Source organism: Sciurus vulgaris (genome assembly GCF_902686455.1).
Source record: "Sciurus vulgaris genome assembly, chromosome: 3".
Lineage (NCBI taxonomy): Eukaryota > Metazoa > Chordata > Mammalia > Rodentia > Sciuridae > Sciurus > Sciurus vulgaris.
Genome location: NC_136463.1, coordinates 1,657,746 through 1,675,880, shown reverse-complemented (window position 1 = coordinate 1,675,880; position 18,135 = coordinate 1,657,746). Strand labels below are relative to the sequence as shown.

The window sequence follows — 18,135 nt, the reverse complement described above, 5'->3', positions numbered from 1 at the left end:
CTGCCTGCTGTTGGCAACACATACCTGCCTGGATGAGCGTGTGCAGATGTGCCCACAGTCCCTGTGCCCTCTCCCTGGAGACCAGGACACACTTGCATACTCCCGACCCTGGTGAAGCTGAGCAGGTCTGAGCAGCACGCGGCCCTGTGGGGGTCACCTGGTGGGTCTGGGTAACGGGGCTGAGAATGCTGAGGAGGAAACAGCACAGCAGGGGCAGGGCCGCTGCAGTCTCCTGCTCAGCGAGTGCATTTCCTGAAGGGGCAGCGGCAGCCCATGCCTCCCTCACATGGGGTGCATGTCTCCAGTTCAGTCTCTGTTTTGGTCATTTTTAACGACCCGTGGCTGCCTCTAAGGGTGCGTGCAACTTGAGGCTGTCCCAGATCACCTCCCTGAGCATCCTGAGGTCTGTGAACAGGTCCTCAGCATGGGAGTGTGGTGAGCACAGACACGCGTGCTTCAGTATGTGCTGTCTTCCTCTCAGATCTTTGATGCTGGCCACCATCTCGCACAGACAGCATCCCGCTGACTGGGAGGGTGATGGCTTCCCCTACAGGCGCAGGCAGCGCAGGTGTCTTTGCCATTGGCCTTCCTGAGCAACCAGGTCAGGTGTGAGTGCACGAGAGAGCATGCCTTCCAGCCTGGTGATGGGACACCAAGGTTGTCCAGGGATGGCCGCCTGCTGGGAGGAGCTAGGGCCTGTCCTCCCCTCTCCTCACAGCACTCTCTGACGTCCTGGTGACAGCGTCACTGAGATGCCGTTGGCACACCTTACAAAGCCAGCAGTCTGGTGGTTCTGAGCACGTTTGCAGTTGTGCGACCATCACCCCGGGCAGCTCGGGGCATTTCCACCACCCTAGTAAGAGCCCAGTGCCCTGGCCAGGCACAGCTGTGCACACCTGTCATCCCAGTGACTCCAGGCTGAGGCCGGAGGATCACAAGTTCAAGACCAGCCTGGCAACTTGACCCTGTCTCAGAAAAGAAGTCTGCAGATGCCGCTCACTGGCCGCGCACACACAGGTCTGCAGGTCCACTCACTGGCTGCGCACACACAGGTCTGCAGGTCCGCTCGCTGGCCGCGCACACACAGGTCTGCAGGTCCGCTCGCTGGCCGCGCACACACAGGTCTACAGGTCCGCTCGCTGGCCGTGCACACATAGCCCTGAGCCTGCCAGCAGTCAGCCCTTGTGTCCTGCGTCCTCTGCTCCCCACAGCACCACCCTGCCATGTATCTCCGGAGCCCTTGTTCTGTGAGTTCTGATTGGACTCCGCTGTGCAGCCTCAGGCACCTGGCTTCTTGTGCAGAGGATGTCTTTGAGGTCTGTCCATGCTGTCATGTGTCCATGTGCCAGTCCCTTTTGTTGTGAAGTAACCAGCGGCTTCCTCTGCATCTAAGCAGCCTCTGTGCTGTGGATGCTCTGGCCCTCCAGCTCAGGGCCAGGTCCTACCTCCATCAGTGGGCCCTGAGCTGTGGCCAGGGTCACTGGGAGCCACTGAGGAATCTCCAACTAAGGGCTGAGATGCCCATCTCTACTGGGTCACCCGCTCCGCTTCCCTTGTTTCCAGTGCCTGCCCACCTCACCTCCTGATGACAGCCTCTTCAGGGGAGCACTGAGCACATGCTCTGGCGTCTGCCACCCACACTGCTCCTCCCTGGTCCCCGGGTGGGCCCTGATCCCAGTGGGTACATTTGTCCCTCACTGTGTCTCTCGGGGTCTCCTTATCTTCCTGTGTGACACCCAGGGTCCTTCTCCCTTCCCCCCTTTTTTTGGTACTGAGGATGGATCCCAGGGGTGCTCTACTGTTGAGCTACGTCCCTAGTGTTTTTATTTTTTATTTTGAGACAGAGTGTCACTAAGTTGGTGAGGCTGGCTCCAAACGTGGCTCCTCGCGCCTCAGCCTCCGGGTGGTGCCACCATGCCCAGAGGTCCTTTCCTCCTTGCAGACTTTAGGCCTTGGAGGGTCTGGTGCCTCCTTCCCATCTGAGCTGACCTCCTGGGGCTGGGCACAGAGGTGACCCGATTGACATCTAGTCCTACATCAGTTCCTGTGGACTCTGTGGTCTTGGGTGTAAAAGTGGGGTCTGTAAAATGGGTGGTTGTAAAACTGGGGTCTGGCTGCCAACAAGGATGCCCTAGGCACCAAGTACAGCGTGTGTGGTACTGGAACTGCAGCTGCCCGTGGCGGGTGGCCCTGGTGGTGTAGGCGTCCCTCCCACAGTAAGTGCTGGTGGTGCCCGTCCATCAGGCACCTGGGACTGAGTGTGCCGCATGGCTGGTCTTAGCTCTGGGGTGGGTTTGGAGCAGGCCTGGAGGGTGAAGGTGTGCTTCTGCTGCCTCGGTCAGCCTGTCCTGAGGCTGCAGCTGAGGGCTGGGCATGTGGGAAAGAGCGAGGTCCGGTCAGTGGTGCCTGCCCAGTGGGGCTTGCTGAGGCCACTGGTCCTGCCCTGTGGGGAGCGAGGCCAGCAGGAGTGGCCTCAAGCCAGTGTGAGGGGCTGGGTGCTGGGTCTGCAGGTCACCCAGGCCCACCTCTGGCCCAGCCGCACTGCTGAAGAGCTCTCCCTGCCTGCCACAGCCACACTCTGGAGGCCCTGGCCTCACGGCGCCTCTCCAGAGAGCTGTCCGGGGCTGCCCTCCCTTCCCAGGTGTCAGGCCACCCTTGGTCTCCTGCTGTGCTCAGGACGCACCTCCCAGCCAGGCCTGTCTGCCCTGCCGCATGGCTCTTCCCAAGCTGCCCAGCTTCAGTACACGCATACCTGTCTGCCTGGTGCCACCTTCTGTGTGACCTGAAGGTGCCCCCAGACTGAACTGTCCTCAACTAAGCATAGCCTCTGGGTCCTCTCTGAGCCTCAGTTTCCCTGCCCGTGACGTGGGGCGTCCTGCCTGCCTCCTGAGCAGGAAGAGCTGGAAGAGCCCCTGTGTGCTCAGCTTCCCTCCAGATCCCCGTCTTCTGCTTCTCTGAGAAACAGCCAAGTGTTTGATTCCCCAGGTCTTCACTTGACAGCCAAGGCCCCCAGAGCAGGATGGGTCCTGCCTTCTCCAGCACCCTGCTGTACCCCTGGCCAGGCGGGCTGCTCAGTGGATAGCTTACAAGTCTCGATTCTTTTATTTTTATATTTTGGGCTGCTAGGAATGAAACCCCAGGCCTGTGCATGCTAGGCCACACTCCACCCCTGCCATTTGATTTTAAGGGTGGAAAGCAGAGGGGCCTATGGAGCAGCAGGACCCGACCCCAGTGTAGCAGAAGCCCAAGAGGCCAGGCGGGGTGAGTTCGAGGAGGTGGGGTACTTGGTGTGCAGCTGCTCAGGGACCTTTGCCCCTGGGGCATTCTTACTGGATCTCAATGCCTTTGCAGGCTTGGCAGGGCCTGATTTCTGCTTTAGGGTGTGATTGCTGGGGCCTTTTAATATGGCAGCAGCACCTTACCCTTCTGAAGGGAGGAAATGCCCTGGGCCAGCGAGCTGAGCTGGCTGACCACTCCTCCATGCAGGCCTACCCCCTGCACTGGCTGTGGACTGGCCTCTTACAAGTTTTTTGGGTCTGACAATATTGGCAGGTCCTCGTTACCCGGGAGAGGGCCTTCCCGTCCACGTGGAAGTGCAGGTTATCAGAGACCTTTTCCCCATGTTTCCCCCTTTCTTAGAGTTCAAGTGCTTCCCAGCTGACCCACAGGGTGGCGCAGTAGCCAGGGCCTCCATAGGGCTCTGCTGGGGGCAGTCTCCCACCAGATGGTCATTCCCTGCACCGTCCTGGAGACCTGCCTGTCTCCAGGAGATGCTGTGTCCACTAGACTTGCTTGCTGTGTCCTAAGGAGGCCACCACTTCAGGTGTGTGCCTGTGGGTTACCACTGACAGGAGCAGTTGTCCTTGATCCAGGAGCAGTCTGGGGCGGCGAGGTGCGCATGCAGTTGCTGGGGTGGCAGGTGGCAGCTGGGTTCTGTCCTATTTGGGCCCCTGGGGCCACTTCTAGAGCTGCCTAGCAAGTAGGACAGTGGGGTAATGACCACTGGGAGTGGCCTGAGGTGTGTGCAGCAGAGCAGTGGAGGCCTCGACTCAGCTCCCCAGTGGCTCCCGCCTGCAGAGGCCCCTCTTTTGCTCCCATGAGATGCCCTTTCTGGTCTTGTCATCTCCCAGGCTCTGTGTTCCTCGCCTGGTGGGCCAGAGATGAACCGGACCTAGCTGTGGTGACCCCCTGGGCAGCAAGACCAGTGGAAGCTGGTGAGGACACCCGTGCACAAGAGGTCCCATGGCTGGTACAGGGTCACCCTGGGGTCCTTGAGCAGTGCCGGGGCCTGAGCCCATGCTGGCTGTGGTCACTGCTGGTGGAGGTGCAGTGCAGGAGCCAGGATGCCTGGGTCCTTGCCCCCTGCCTGGTCTTGCCAGGTGTACCACACAGGCTAAAGGCCAGTTGCAGGAGCAGTAGTGACATGTAGTCAGGTACAGTTTCCTCCACACCCTTGTGGCAAGAGCATGTCTCGATAATCATCTCTGAGGTCTCTGGCGTGCTGGAGCCTGGTGCTAGCCGGGACACCCCTCTGGCCTCTGCATCCTGCGTTCTGGGGCTCCCAGGACAGCAGCTCGCCAGGGAGATCCTGGGGCCACCACAGGTCAGGGCTGAGCTCGAGCTCACAGGGCAGCGCATGCCTGCGGGGGTCCCCCACCTGGTAGAGAGCCCCGACGTGTGCTGCCCCCCTCCCCCACCAGCCTCTCTGCTGCTGGACTCTGCCAGAGGCTTGTTCACATGCAACGGTGGCCAGGCCTGTGGCCCTCGTTGGACTCGGGGCAGGCCGTGCCCAGAGCAGTGGTCACTGCCCAGGCTGTGAAAGGGGACGGGTGAAGCTGCTTGGGGCCTGAAATCGCCCAGACCCTGCCCAGGGAGACAGCAAGACCAAGTGCCCACCAGCCACAGCTGCCATGGCACAGGGCCCCACCAGGTCTGCCATGAACTGCTCAGAACACGCTGCGTGTTGGGATTTCCACAAAAAGCTTTTTAAATTATAGGTCAGGGAATAGGAGCACAGAAGCATTTGGGGCACTAATTGGGACAGGAGAGTGTTACGTAAGAGAGGACGTGAACAAAACCCCGAGGGCCTGAGGTCACCCTGCCCACCGCGGGCCTTCACTCCCCAGCCCTCTGTCTGTCCCAGGCTGGCCATCCAGGCTGAGGGAGGTGCCTGACCATGTGGAGCAGGGGTGTTCTCCTGGGGCCTGGTAGATCCCACAGGGCAGAGGACACTGTCCAGTAGGCTGTGAGTGACAGCACAGACCCCAGTGAGCCCAGGGGTGCCGCCTCTTGGGGTGGAGAGGGGGTGTGTGTGTGTCCCACCTGCTGATGGAACCCAGGGCAGGACGGGAAGGGCCATGACGGCTGGCCGTGCGGCTGAGGATCCCCTGCACTGGGCGCCAGCTGCAGCCCAGGTGGGAGAAGGGGTGTCTGGCTCTGCAGGACGGGTGGCCGTGCAGAGTCCTCTGGTGAGGGACGCCAGCTTTGGGGAAGCCAGGCCCCCCTGCACCCAGCTACCCACCATGTGGGAGGGGCAGGTCACTCCCACACCCATGGGCTCCTCCCTGACTCCCCATAGCCTGCCCTTCCTCGCCTGACCAGCCCCTGTCCCTCAGGATGTCACGCTGTCCCAGTGTCCTCAGGGCCCCTGGGTGCTTCTGGCAGGCTGCCGGTCCCCCGCGGCCGTACCTCCAGGGCCCTGTTCTGCCTTCCCGGCTGTGTCCTGCGGGACTGGGGAGTGGCACTGGGAGGAGCCAGGCCATGTGGCGCAGGGCTCCCCGCGGCTCTTTCAGGGCCGCATCTCCTGGGCATTTTGTCCCATTTGACCCCTCCCCCAGCCTGACTCTCATCAGGGCAAATCTGAGCACAGCAGGAGGCGCTGGGTGAGTGCCCACACCCCGGCCAGGCAGCAGTCATGCCCGTAGGGAGTCCTCAGTCATGCTGCCTCTGCAGTGTGCTGGGTGTAGCGAAGTGGGGTTCAACCTTCCTCGTCCACGTGCAGACTCTGGGCACTGAGAGAAGAGCACCCAAGACCCCAGCTTGGGCCCCAAAGCCTCATGGAAACCTAGGAAAGCAGTGGAGGCAGGTGGACAGGCCAGGAGCAGGCATGGGGCAGAGGCAACCCTGCTTGGAATGACCTGAGGCATCAGCCGATCTGCCAACTGAGACCAGAGTGCACGAGCCCTTGAACAGCCCTGCTCGACACACCTGGGCTCCTGAGCAGCCCAGTCCCTGGAGCTGCTGGTACCTGTAGGGACCTGCCCTACCCCACCCCACCCTCTGGGGCCTTCCTGGGCTAAGGTGGAGGATGCCCGTGCCATAAGAGTACCAGGTTCCCTGCCCAGGTCAGTCTTCACCTTCCCCCCCCCCCAGGACAGCATGGGAAGGGAAGGCAGGTACCGCACGAGCCGCGGGCCACGGGAGAGGAAGGGTGCAGTCCCCTGTCCAGGTGGGATGCTTGCCTGAGAGGCTGTGGGGGTCCCTGGGTCCTGGAAGACTGCTCCCTCCCCTGTTTGCCAGGATGTGGGAGTTGGTCAGATGGCTTGGGCTCCTCCAGGATTCTCAGTGGTGTCCCCTGTGCTGGGTTTGTGTGCTTTAGGCCCAGTCTCCCCGCTTGAGGTCTGAGAGAGAGATTGGTTCTATTTAAAGGGGTGTACAATTAACTAAGCAAAGACAAGACAACCACAGTTACAGTCTTCTAAGATAATAGTGCAGGCTGGGCCGCCGCAGGCGTGATGGACAGCCCGCTCCTGGCAGCAGAGCTCTCCCTGCAGAGGCAGCCTGGACAGATGCGGGCTGCAAGGAGGTGAAGCCACCCCTGGGGTCCTTGCTGGGGAAAAAAAGGAGTATGGAGAAACCAGGACCACCCTGTTCTCTCGGGCTCTGCATCTGTGCTGCCCCAGGGACTGGGTGGCTGGGGAGGGAGCACTCTGCCTCTCCCAGGGCCAGCCACCTGGACGTTGTGCCAGGCACCACCTGGCCCTTGGCATGGCTTGGTCTGTGAGCCTGCAGCCGTGCCAGCATGTTGCAGGTGTGGACAGGAGGCCATGCTTCCTTCTGCAGCGCTGGGTGCCTTGGCATTTGTGCGCCGGGACAGCACTGGGCGATGGGGACCTGCCGCTCCTGAATACCCCTGTGGTCTGGTAAAGCTCTGGGCCCTTCCCCAGGAACATGGAGACCCCAGAGCCGTGAGCCTGAGGTCTGCCAGAGGAGGCTGTGCTCTCTTCCCTGTGTTCCTGGAACACATTTGCCTGAGTGTTTTCTCCTGCTGCAACTGAACACCTAAGGCCAGGTAATTGAAAGAATGGGGACTTGTTTAACTCCTGGTTCTGGAGGCTGGGAAGTCTGAGCACTTGGTGCCAGTGTTGGATGAGGCCTTGCTGAGGCGTCGCGTGGAGCACGTGTGCCAGGTCAGGTCTCCCTCTCCTCTGTGTGCATGCCACCGCGGAGGCCTCGCCCTCGTGGCCTCCTCTGGCCCTCCTTGCCTCCAGAGGGAGCCCTGGCCCGCACCAAATGCCCATCCCAGGTGACTTCGGAGGTCAGGTTTCTGTCACGTGCACCTCAGCAGGACTTCTCGCAGGGTAGAACGGCCAGCCCTTCCGCTTCCAGCCTGCTGAGCCCTGCTGTGGCCCTGATCCTGTGGGCTGAGCTGAGTGCCTGCCCTGAGAGCCACCTCCACGCTGCCCGCCTGTGGCCTGGTGCTCCAGCTTCACACACTGACCTGAGCGCAGGCCCTTTCAGGCCAGGGAAGCCCTTGGCTGCAGAGCCACTTCCAGGGACCCATGCAATACACTGAGGGTTCTCACTGTCTCCCGGGAGCCATTGGGGCCTCTGGTGACGCTGAGGCCCGGCTTCCCATGCTCATGAGCCGCAGGACACATTCAGGGGCAGCCCAGGAGTTTGAGAGTGTGTTTAAGCCGCTGCAGCCTCAGATGAGGTGAACCACAGGGCTTCAGAGTTTTCCAGAAGGCCCTTCCCAGTCTGAGTCACTGCCAGCTCTGAGAAGAGGGCAGACGTTCCAGTCACTTCTGCCTTCCAGGATTACAGGGCTGTTGTGCCCCGGGTGACAAAGTGGGTGTGCACCGTGGGTCTCGGTGCTCTCGGCTGGGTGTTTCTATAGTGCTGTCACCATAGCACCCAGTTCAGCAGGGAGCCACAGGGAGGGGACAGGAGAGACTTGGCCTCTGTGGGGACCAGCTTCTGCCATTTTAAGTGGCTGAACCATCAGCACTACAGGCCTAGGCTGTATTCTGTTCTGCACACTGTCCAGGAAGCCCAAAGGCTCCTGCACACAAGGCACCTGCCCCCTGGGGCTCAGAGCAGCCGGGATCCCCACAGGGGTGGCCGCCACCTCCTTCCTCTCCCTGCCCGCCTCAGGAGGCAATACTCCTTCCCTGGCCTAGATTTCCAGGATCTGCCCAGCAAAGTTGTGTCCTCTCTGTGAGGAGTTAGTCTGGAAAAGGAGGTCAGGAGAGTTGGCTGTTCCTAGACAGGAGCACAGTACGTCGCTAGCTGGCTTAGCTGTGCTGCAGCCCAGGTGCCGAGTCGGGCTCAAAAGCTGACTGCTCACAGGGCCGTAGCAGGTAGCTGCCCCATGTCCTTGCCACTCTCCTGGCTGGCCTTGGGCAGGTGGTTTAGGGACTGCTCCTGTCCCTGCCCCCTGGGATCCATGGGGAGACTTAGGGGGCTCGTGCTGCCCGCTCTGTCCCCTCCCTGGGCTCCTGGTTGTGACCTGTGTGTCTCCCAGCCATTCTGAGGACTCCTGAGTAAGTGGAAATCTTAAAAATAAAACACCACTCCCTCCCGACACCAGGCCGCCAGCCCATGCTAACGAGGCCAGTCCCCGTGCGCGCCCGGGGCGTCGGGCCACAGTGCAGAGGCAGCGCCGCAGCCTACAAACCCAGAAACCAGCTGCCGGTGGGCGGTCGGCCGGCTCCGGGGCCTCAGTTTGGAAGGTGCTGTTCTCGGGGTGAAGGACCCAGGGGCCTCATGTCCTCGTTCACCCCTGTGCTGGGGCCACCATTCCAGGTGGTGCCGTTCCCGTAGAAGGTGGTCCCCTTAGAAGGTGGCTCATTGGACGAGAGTGGCGTGGGGGCCATGGCACTGGTGTCCCTTCCCTGGCTCTTGCTTTGACAGCACCTCAGCTCCCCTCCAGGGCTCAGGGTCTAATGCTGAGCCCCCTCTGGCCTGGACTGGGTGCAGCTGTCTCCCAGGCCTGGCTACCACTAGAGCAAGCCTCCTGGGCTGGAGGGTGCATGGTGACTTGAGGACAGGTCCGACTGGGGTTTCCACCCTGTCCCTCAGGAACCTCGTACCTCCCGAGCTGCCCACTTAGGGCCAGCCGTCAAGCCAGGCTGCCTTGTGGTGTGAGTTCAGGACCAGGGGAGGTGCCCTCTTCCAGGTCAGGTTGAAACATGAAGGCCACAGTGTCAGTCCTGAACAGCTGGGGTGCAGCATGTGGGCCTTCCGGGTGGCCGCAGGCTGGGCTGGTGTGTTGCCTCTGTCGCCCACCCCTCTCCCTGAGCACACCCTGCCCCATCCAGACCCCTCTACCCTAAAGCTTGGGAAAGAAACTGGCACTGAGCCTGGGGTGCAGTCTCCTGGGCACCCTCCTCCAGGGCTCCGAGTCCTGGGCCACACCCCTGGGGTGCCTCAGATCTGAGTGGCTGCCCCCCCCACTAGAGAAGGTGCCTCAGTGCAGGAAGGTGCTGGGAGGTCGAGTGTGTTGCGTAACCACAGGAAGTGCACTCAGCTGGGGAGGAGGCAGGAGCAGGTCCAGGAGAGCTGCTTGCTCAGGCCCCCCCGACCCGGTGTCCAGACTTCTTGCTTCCTGCTTGCCATCCTGGGTCCTGACAGGCAGGCCCTGCAGCCACTTGGGAGGACCACAGCCTGTTTCTTGGGTCTGTGGCCTGAATTTGGCAGGGGGGGTGGTAAGCCAAGCTACTTTGAGGCCCATTTAAGTTGCTCTCCCAGAAGGGAGGACAGAGCTCAGTGAGGAGCCCGCAGGGCACAAGGAGCCAGGCATCTGTGTTCAGTGTCAGCCCTTGGCAGGCCTGGACCTTGGGACAGAGTGTCCTGCTCACACTGGCAGGCAGAAGTGGTGCACTGGGGGCCACTTTGGGGACTGGCCCCACACCCAGCTGGGCTCCTCCCCGACCCCAAGCTGAGCCATGTTGGAGATGCACCAAGAGAACAGCCTGCTCCTTGATCCCCTCGCCCACTGGCTCAGTCGCCGACCCACGCTGAGTCAGCTCTGAGGCAAGGCTGAGTCAGATGGGAGGTGCCCCTACCCCCTGCTGGAGGACAGGAAGTGATTATGGAGAGGCCATTCCTGGACAACTGGGTACTGTGGACACTGCTCCAGGCCTGGTCAGGGTGTAGCCTGAATGGGGTGGTTACAGTGGACAAGGTGAGACGGGTCTGGGCGCCTGCCTCAGGGGCCGTAGAGACCTTGATGGCCACCCCTGGCCTGTGGCATTTTGTGAGTAAAATGCTGTCTTTGTCGATCCCCCAGCCCAGGTGACCTGGTGCACTGCAGTCACTTTCCAACATGAGGCCAGGCTCAGCCCCAGCTGACTGTCACGGTGGCTTCAGGTTGTGGGTTAGGAACCACAGGAGGTTCTGGGTGGGTCAGCCATGCCGCCTGTACTGATGCCACACACCACCAGGCTCGGGTGCGTCCTCTGCCAACCGAGTCATGGAAGGGACAGCAGAGAAGGTGAAGAGGGGATGTGCTCCACCCCAGGGGGTCGCAGTCAAGAGCCCTGGGGCGGGCCGCCCGTTCCCTCCGTAGGGGCTCTGCTGCAGGGGTGGGGCCTGGCAGCACCCACCTGCCAGCAGCCGGGCTCCTGCCTCTCACAGCCCTTCCAGCTCCCGCCCGACTCCTCCCTGCACACTCGTCCAGTGGCCACTCCTGTCGGGGGCTTGCACGTCCTGGTTTTGAGGCTCTTTAAGGTCGCGATGGAACACACACACCTCAGCCACTCCTGAGCTTGCAGTTCGGGGACGTGAAGCACCTTGTTGACGTTGACTGTCACCTGCACCCATCTCCAGAATCTCCCCCGAGTGAGAGACTGCTCCCCAGCCCCGCGAGTCCCGTCGGACTCCGAGCCGACTTTTCCTTGCTTGCGCTGGTGTCGTGGGACCCTCTCTCCTGCGTGTGCAGCCTTGGTAGTTGGGTCTGGAGGCTTGTTGGGGTGAAATTCGGGTGGGGTTTTGGGTGTTTTGGTCAAGTACCCTTCCTAGCTAGGTTGCAGGTCCACCGGGAAGCAGGACAGCCATTGGGGGCCACGGAGGGGTGGGTCTCTGGAAGGGTGTGCCCCGGCTCTCGTGGGTTCCGTGGGCTGACCTCAGCACCCGTCTTCCCTGAGCCTGGAGCGCTTCTGGGGCTAAGGGGCTTTCCACAGCCACTGTGTCTGGCCACATTCCTAGCCCCTCCCAAGGAGACTCCCACCGAGGCCTCATGGTAGCACTGAGCCGGAAGGTCAAGGTTATGGTGACCCTCACCTGTGTGGGCCCTTCACCCACGTGTATCTTACTCTTTGAGCACTTGTCCCTGCAGGGATCCAGTAAGAGCTGCTGTCCCCACAGCTGGCTTCTCCTCGCTCGTGAGTCTCTTGGCAGAACAGGCTACCCGGCTTCACCTGTCCTCCCCACTCACTCAGCTGGGGCTGCTGGGAGAAGAGGGCCGGAGCTCCTCCCCACACACAGCAGGCCCCCGGTGTCCCTGACGGCAGGCGTCCTGCACCTCCTGCTTGAGGAGAGCTGCCCCGGGCCATGGACTGGGATGCTGGGCAGCTCCAAGCATGTGTTTCCCCACCACAGAGGCCACACACAAAGGAGGTGGCCCAAGGAGGCAGGTTGGACCCTCTGCCTGGGTCCCACGGGTTGGCATGAACAGGCGTGCCAGGAGTGGCTGCTGGGACGCAGTCGTCAGCTCTCCTGTGTACCCTAGTGTCACACTGTTCCAGCCTCCACTTTGCGGGAGCAGAACCTGCCCTTTAGATCCCACGAGCTCTGCTCACTGGCTCGGCCTCTCCTTCCTGCCCGCAGTACATCGATGCCATCAGCAGCAAGCAGGGCGAGCTGGAGAACTACGTGTCGGATGGCTACAAGACGGCACTCACGGAGGAGCGGAGGAGGTTCTGCTTCCTGGTGGAGAAGCAGTGTGCCGTGGCCAAGAACTCTGCCGCCTACCACTCCAAGGTGAGTGCCCAGGGCTCCGGGCTCTGCCTGCTCGTGGCTGGGCTGCTGGCGGGCGTGAACTAACACAGGGCCATGTCATGAGTGTCGCACCTCCAGCTGTGGGCCAGTAATACTGGATTAAACATCCCTGCATGCTCCAGTTTCTCTTGGGGACACAGTTCTAGAGGATTACCAGATCAGAGGGTGTGGACGTTTTGAAGGCCTGCATCAAAAGTTGCTGGGTGCTTTTTAAGAGCTCAGGTACTGAGGAGGGCTCAGAGCCTGGGTTTGGGGCCTTCTAGAACATCCTCGGTACATCTGTCCATGTCTTGGTGAGGCAGGCTGGTGGCAGACTAGATCGCAGCCCCCAATGCTCCTCAGTGGGCAGGGATCTCTGCGTGGACACCCCGCAGCACAGACTCTGCCTGCCTTCTTCTCTCCCCCAGTGGTCCCTCCATCTGAACTGGGAATGACCTCGGCCTGTTGCCCTACCTGCCTGCAGCGCAGAAGGCTCCCTGTCTCTGACCAGGTGCCCCAACCGTCAGAGACCACACCACAAATCCCCTAGGCCTTTCTAGCCCATGTCCAGAAGCTGCCATGGCTCTGCTGTCCCGCGTGAAACTGGCTGCTGTCAGCCCCTGCCCCCAACCCGCCCTGTGCCATTGCTTCCAGGGCAGTCTTGAGCCTGCCCAGCAGCACCCCAGGTCCCTGGCTCTTGGCCTTGCCTGGCCTCACACTACTGCAGGGAGCAGACCTGCCACATGGTCCTCACCTCAGCTCTTCTCTGTTCCCTTGAGCCACTGGGTGTCCTGCTTCCATCTCCAGTGCTGAGGACCCCTCCCTAGGTCCCATGCTGCCTGTGGCCCACACCCCCACGTCTCCTGCTCAGCCACCCTCTGCAGCTCCTTGAGGGGTGGGGGATTCTGTCCTGGGACGCTTCAAGCCAAGGATGTGGCCCCACCCTGCTGCGTAGATGGCTAGGGGACCTCTAAGTATGGATTTCCTCAGGGGCTGCAGTGGGCTCCCTCCTTGGGTGACCTTGGGTTCAAGGTCAGAGGGCTAGAGGGCTGATGTATCCCCCAGGGGCAGGTCAAGCCCAGGCAGCAGGCTTCCTGCAAGAAGTAAGTGGGGTCAGTGGATCCCTTTTTACCCATAGTCCACAGTAGGAGCTAAGGTGGAGTCAGAGTGTGTCCCTAGAACATTCTAAGAGCCTAGAAGACTGGTTAGGCAGCTGAGCCCACCAGGGAGGCCCGCGTGTGTCCTCTCAGTGAAGGAGAGGCCCAGGGGCCACAGGTGAGCACCAGCACGTGCAGTCCCCATCACACTCACACACTCCATCTGGAGCTGTGGCCCTGGTCCCCATAGCCTGGAGCACCAAGGACGCAAAGCCACACCTTCCTCAGGTTTCTTTTCTCACTTGCCTGGGCCTGTTCCAGCTGTGGGCAGGTGCAGAGCAAGGACAGGGTGGCCTCTGTGTCCCTGAGGGAGTGGAAGCGTTGCTGGCCACGCCTCTTTCACACTGGGAGAGCTCTGGTCTCCGGTTGCCGAGCAGCGCTGGGCATGTGCTGGGCGCCTGCGCCCTCTAGCGGGCGCCAGGCCCTGTGAAGATCCGGGAGGGAAGGCTCAGCGCTGCCTGCAGAGCCTGGCTGCAGGCGGCCTGGTCCAGACCCGTGCAGGTCCCTGTGCACAGGACCCCTAGAGCAGACCTTCACTTCACGCCTGTGGCTTACCATCCTGCGTACCCCGCTCCATGCTCATGCCCACGATAGCATCCCAGGGCAGATGCCAGGCTCGAGCCCTTGTAGGGAACAGGAACAGCAAGCCCCACACTGTTGTGTCCAGCAGCCGGGCCTGACCAGAGCTGGACTCTCCCTTTCCAGGGTCAACTTCCTCTCCTGCCTCAGTGGTTCTGTTTCCTTAGTAGAGCGTGGGCTGCCCATGAAGGAGCTGCTTGTCCTGTGGCTGGCTGTGTGAGCCCCGCTCACTGGGAGGCCCTCCCAGGGCTGGGCCCTGGCTGGTTCTCACCCTGAAGGTCCCCCAGCTGCACAGCGTATGGGAGTGTACCAGGCCCCGGCAGCCGTAGGTGGACACATACCTTCATTTACTTACTGTTGTGTGATGCTGAGGGTCAGGGTTTCATGGGTGGCCTGTCTTGCCCTGGTGAAGAGCAGCCTCAGTACCAGCAAGGAGACACCTACAGCCTGATGGCTCAGGCGCCTCTGGGCTCTGCGTCCACACAGAGCCTATGGCTGCCCCTGAGTCGTCCTATCTTGCCTCTTCCACTGCAGGGCAAGGAGCTATTGGCCCAGAAACTGCCACTGTGGCAGCAGGCCTGTGCTGACCCCAACAAGATCCCCGATCGTGCCGTCCAGCTGATGCAGCAAATGGCCAGCAGCAACGGTTCCATCCTCCCCAGTGCCCTGTCAGCCTCCAAGTCCAACCTGGTCATCTCAGACCCAATTCCTGGGGCCAAGCCCCTGCCAGTGCCCCCTGAACTGGCCCCGTTTGTGGGGGTGAGTCCTGGACCTCTGGGGGTGTACAGATGTTGGGGGGGCCCCTTTGCTTGGGGCATGGCATCTCGTGGCTGCCCTCTCTCTGAGGGACACCCCAGTGCGCCAAGCCCAGGGCCCTGCTGGAGCACAGAGGGCTGTCCCAGCTGCTCCAGTAATGTCCCGCCCTGCCTCCTCCTCTCCAGCGGATGTCTGCCCAGGAGAACGCGCCCATCATGAATGGTGTTGCAGGCCCAGACAGTGAGGACTACAGCCCCTGGGCTGACCGCAAGGCTGCTCAGGCCAAGCCCCTGTCTCCCCCACAGTCGCAGAGCAAGCTCAGCGACTCCTACTCCAACACGCTCCCTGTGCGCAAGAGCGTGGCCCCGAAGAACAGCTACGCCACCAGTAAGGCCCCCCGGATGCTGGGCTGGGGTTCCCTGCTGACGAGGGGCAGGCCTGGGAGACCCAGAGCCCACCAGCGTGTGCTCACAGGGCATCGGGGCGTGCGGGCGTGCTAGGGGCCTTGGGCCAAGAGTGTGGCACAATATGCAAGGCAGAGCCCTGTCTCTGGACCTGGGAGGGCTCCCCTTAGCCACAGCAGCCCCTGGCATGGAGCGCAGGGCACTCAGGTGCCCCAGCTTCTGCCACAGGCTTCCTCTGCCATGGATGGTGCCCTCACACCAGTCCCCGTTGTCCCAACAGCTGAGAACAAGACTCTCCCTCGCTCCAGCTCCATGGCGGCCGGCCTGGAGCGCAACGGCCGCATGCGGGTTAAAGCCATCTTCTCCCACGCGGCCGGTGACAATAGCACCCTGCTGAGCTTTAAGGAGGGCGACCTCATCACCCTGCTGGTGCCCGAGGCCCGTGATGGCTGGCACTACGGCGAGAGCGAAAAGACCAAGATGTGAGTGTCCAGCGGGGCGAGAACGGGTTCCAGGCAGCCTGGTTCCTTTAGCAAGCTCAGGGACGGTGCTGCCAGGTGCGCTGGCAGTGCTGGTTTTTGTTTGGACGGTGGACAGTCCAGGCCTTAGGTCCTGTGGACGCAGTGACCGAGGGCTCTCCCTGGTGGAGCGGCAGTCGGCACGGCTTGCTGCTGGCAGTTTTCACTTGTTGTAGTTGAAGGTGGACACGTGCCTTCACCTCATTCATTCATTTTTGTGTGGTGCTGGGGCAGAACCACGGCTCAGGTGCCGGCGAGCCCTTCGTGGTTTTCCTCACCGACAGTCGCTCCACCAGGCCACCGTCTTCCCATGCCCAGGGAGTGGCAGCCTGGCACACATGTGCAGCAGCTCTCCTGGATCCCCGCGGCGAGGCGTGAGGTCTCCCAGACACGTGACAGACGGGGCGTGTCCAGCCGGAGACCCCAGCTGTTGTGTGCCCCGTGCCAGGTCCCATGGCCCGTGCCGTCACAGGTGGCCCCTGTTCCAGAGAGGCTGGCCAGCATGCCACTCTTGCTCCACCTGGGGCTCCCATTCCCGGGTTTTTTGTCCAGGTGTGTCCTTTGGCAAGAGGGAAGACATTGCCAGTGTGGCCTAATGCCCTGGCCCTGCTGATGGCAGCATGGCCCGGGCCCTGAGTCTCTGAGGAACGAGAGGTCCCATCTGCCCCTTGCAATGGCTCTCTGGTTCTGGAGCCATTGGAGGCAGGGCAAGGGGCTGTGTGGCGGGTGCAGCACAGCCATGCCGGACCCGCAGGGCCCCTGCCGGGCCTCCTGCTGGAGGTGGCTGGCCTGTCACCCCATCAGGTGGGCATGGGGCAGCTTGCCCTTGGGGCCAAGCATGGGCCCAGCACCAGCAGGGCTGAAAGCAGTCGGGCACGGCCAGGCTGGGGATGGGTGGGCTTGGAGTCCGAAGGTGACGGGCAGTGCCCGGGACGCCCCTCCCCTGCTGGCTGAAGACCTGCAGAAGGCAGCGTGGCCCACTCACTGGGGTTTCCCTTCCAGGCGGGGCTGGTTCCCCTTCTCTTACACCCGGGTCTTGGACAGCGACGGCAGTGACAGGTTGCACATGAGGTGAGCGCGCTGCCCTGGTCAAGCAGGAGAGGGAGGACGGAGCTGGGCTGAGCCGCTTCTCCACCTCCACAGATCCTACTGTGCAGGTGGAGCCCGTGAGGCGGGCAGGGTGGGCCACGAGCTGTTCCGGCTCCCAGGTGTTCTGGGTGGGAGGGCACTGGGACCACATGGGTCCTTTGGCTGATTCACCATGAGAGGGGCCACCCCCTTTTGTCTTTTGGGGCAGGGAGGCCAGAAGGGAAAGGCCCATGGGTCAGCATGGCTGCAGCTGGGACAGCCTGGAAGGGCCCAGTGAGAGAGTGCCTCCTGAAGACACCACAGCCCCATGTTGGGCTCCTGGGTAGCTGTGGGGTTGGGCCATCTCTGAGTCCTGCACCCCCGCAGCCTACAGCAGGGCAAGAGCAGCAGCACTGGCAACCTCCTGGACAAAGATGACCTGGCCATCCCGCCCCCTGACTATGGCACGTCCTCCCGGGCCTTCCCTACCCAGACAGCTGGTACCTTCAAGCAGAGACCCTACAGTGTGGCTGTGCCTGCCTTCTCCCAGGTGAGTGCCAGGGCCTCTGCTGGCATCCCCGTGTCAGTCTCCCCTGAGGGGCAGGGTGCCTGGTGCTGGGCAGTGCCTGGGTCTCCTGCTCTCCAGGCCTGGGGTGAGGCCTCTGTGGTCACACAGCTTGCAGGTGACCACTGGTGCCAGTCCCACACAGTGGCCCTCATCCAGCCTTGGCTGCTCACTGCCCTGCCTTGGCCTGGTTGTGGTAAGTGGGCTGAGGGTGGCTGGCCTCAAGGGTGTCCTGGCCCCTAGCACTGCTCAGGAGGACCTGGGGGTCAGGGAGGTGCAAGTTCCCAGGAGTCCCCGAGAGTTCAGTTGATCCCAGGAGCAGCTGCTGCTGCCTGGACCCTCGTGATGTGACCAGAACCATCCAGTGTGCCCTGGAGGGTGGTGCCATGTAGTATGGAGGCCAGAGGGTGCCTGTTGAGGCCGTGGGGCAGAGCCTTCAGGCTGCTGGCTCCAACAGGGTGTCTGTGCGGTGGCAGGTGGAGGCCCGTCCTGGGGCTCTTCTGCTTGGTACCCTGAAGAGCAGCTGCCGGCTGTGGCCTTGAGGTCAGAGAGGGCATGGCAGCGTTCCTCTGGATCCAGCTTTAGGGCTGAGCACGGGCAGCCCGAGAGGCTGCCCGGGTGTCCGGACCCTGTGGGTCCCTGTCCAGAGTGACAGGCTATGGGAAGTCCTGCTGGAGGTGAGCGAGGCGGGCTTGGTTGGCAGCCCTGGGGCCCATGGGGGCCGTAGCTTAGGCCACATGAGCACCTGCCGTGGGCTGGCCTGGTGGGAGCCAGGCCAGAACCTTCTGGAGAAGGCGAGGCTGGAGCCTGTGCTTGGAGCATGTGGCAACAGCAGGAGGCCTGTCCCTCCTGGACGCAGGCATGGGCCTTGAGCACAGGCCAGTTTC

The 18,135-nt window shown here is 62.2% G+C and overlaps 1 protein-coding gene across 4 annotated transcripts in view; it reads left to right on the top strand.

Annotated features, from left to right (window-relative positions):
- Positions 1-18,135, top strand: part of BAIAP2 (BAR/IMD domain containing adaptor protein 2) — a 62,182-nt gene that overhangs the window by 36,626 nt on the left and 7,421 nt on the right. For all 4 annotated transcript variants that reach the window (XM_079133431.1, XM_079133434.1, XM_079133433.1 and 1 more), the window contains exons 7-12: positions 12,052-12,204; positions 14,472-14,696; positions 14,879-15,080; positions 15,378-15,579; positions 16,618-16,686; positions 17,071-17,233. In XM_079133431.1, coding sequence (XP_078989557.1) covers positions 12,052-12,204; positions 14,472-14,696; positions 14,879-15,080; positions 15,378-15,579; positions 16,618-16,686; positions 17,071-17,233 — 1,014 coding nt within the window. The remainder of the gene's footprint in view (positions 1-12,051; positions 12,205-14,471; positions 14,697-14,878; positions 15,081-15,377; positions 15,580-16,617; positions 16,687-17,070; positions 17,234-18,135) is intronic.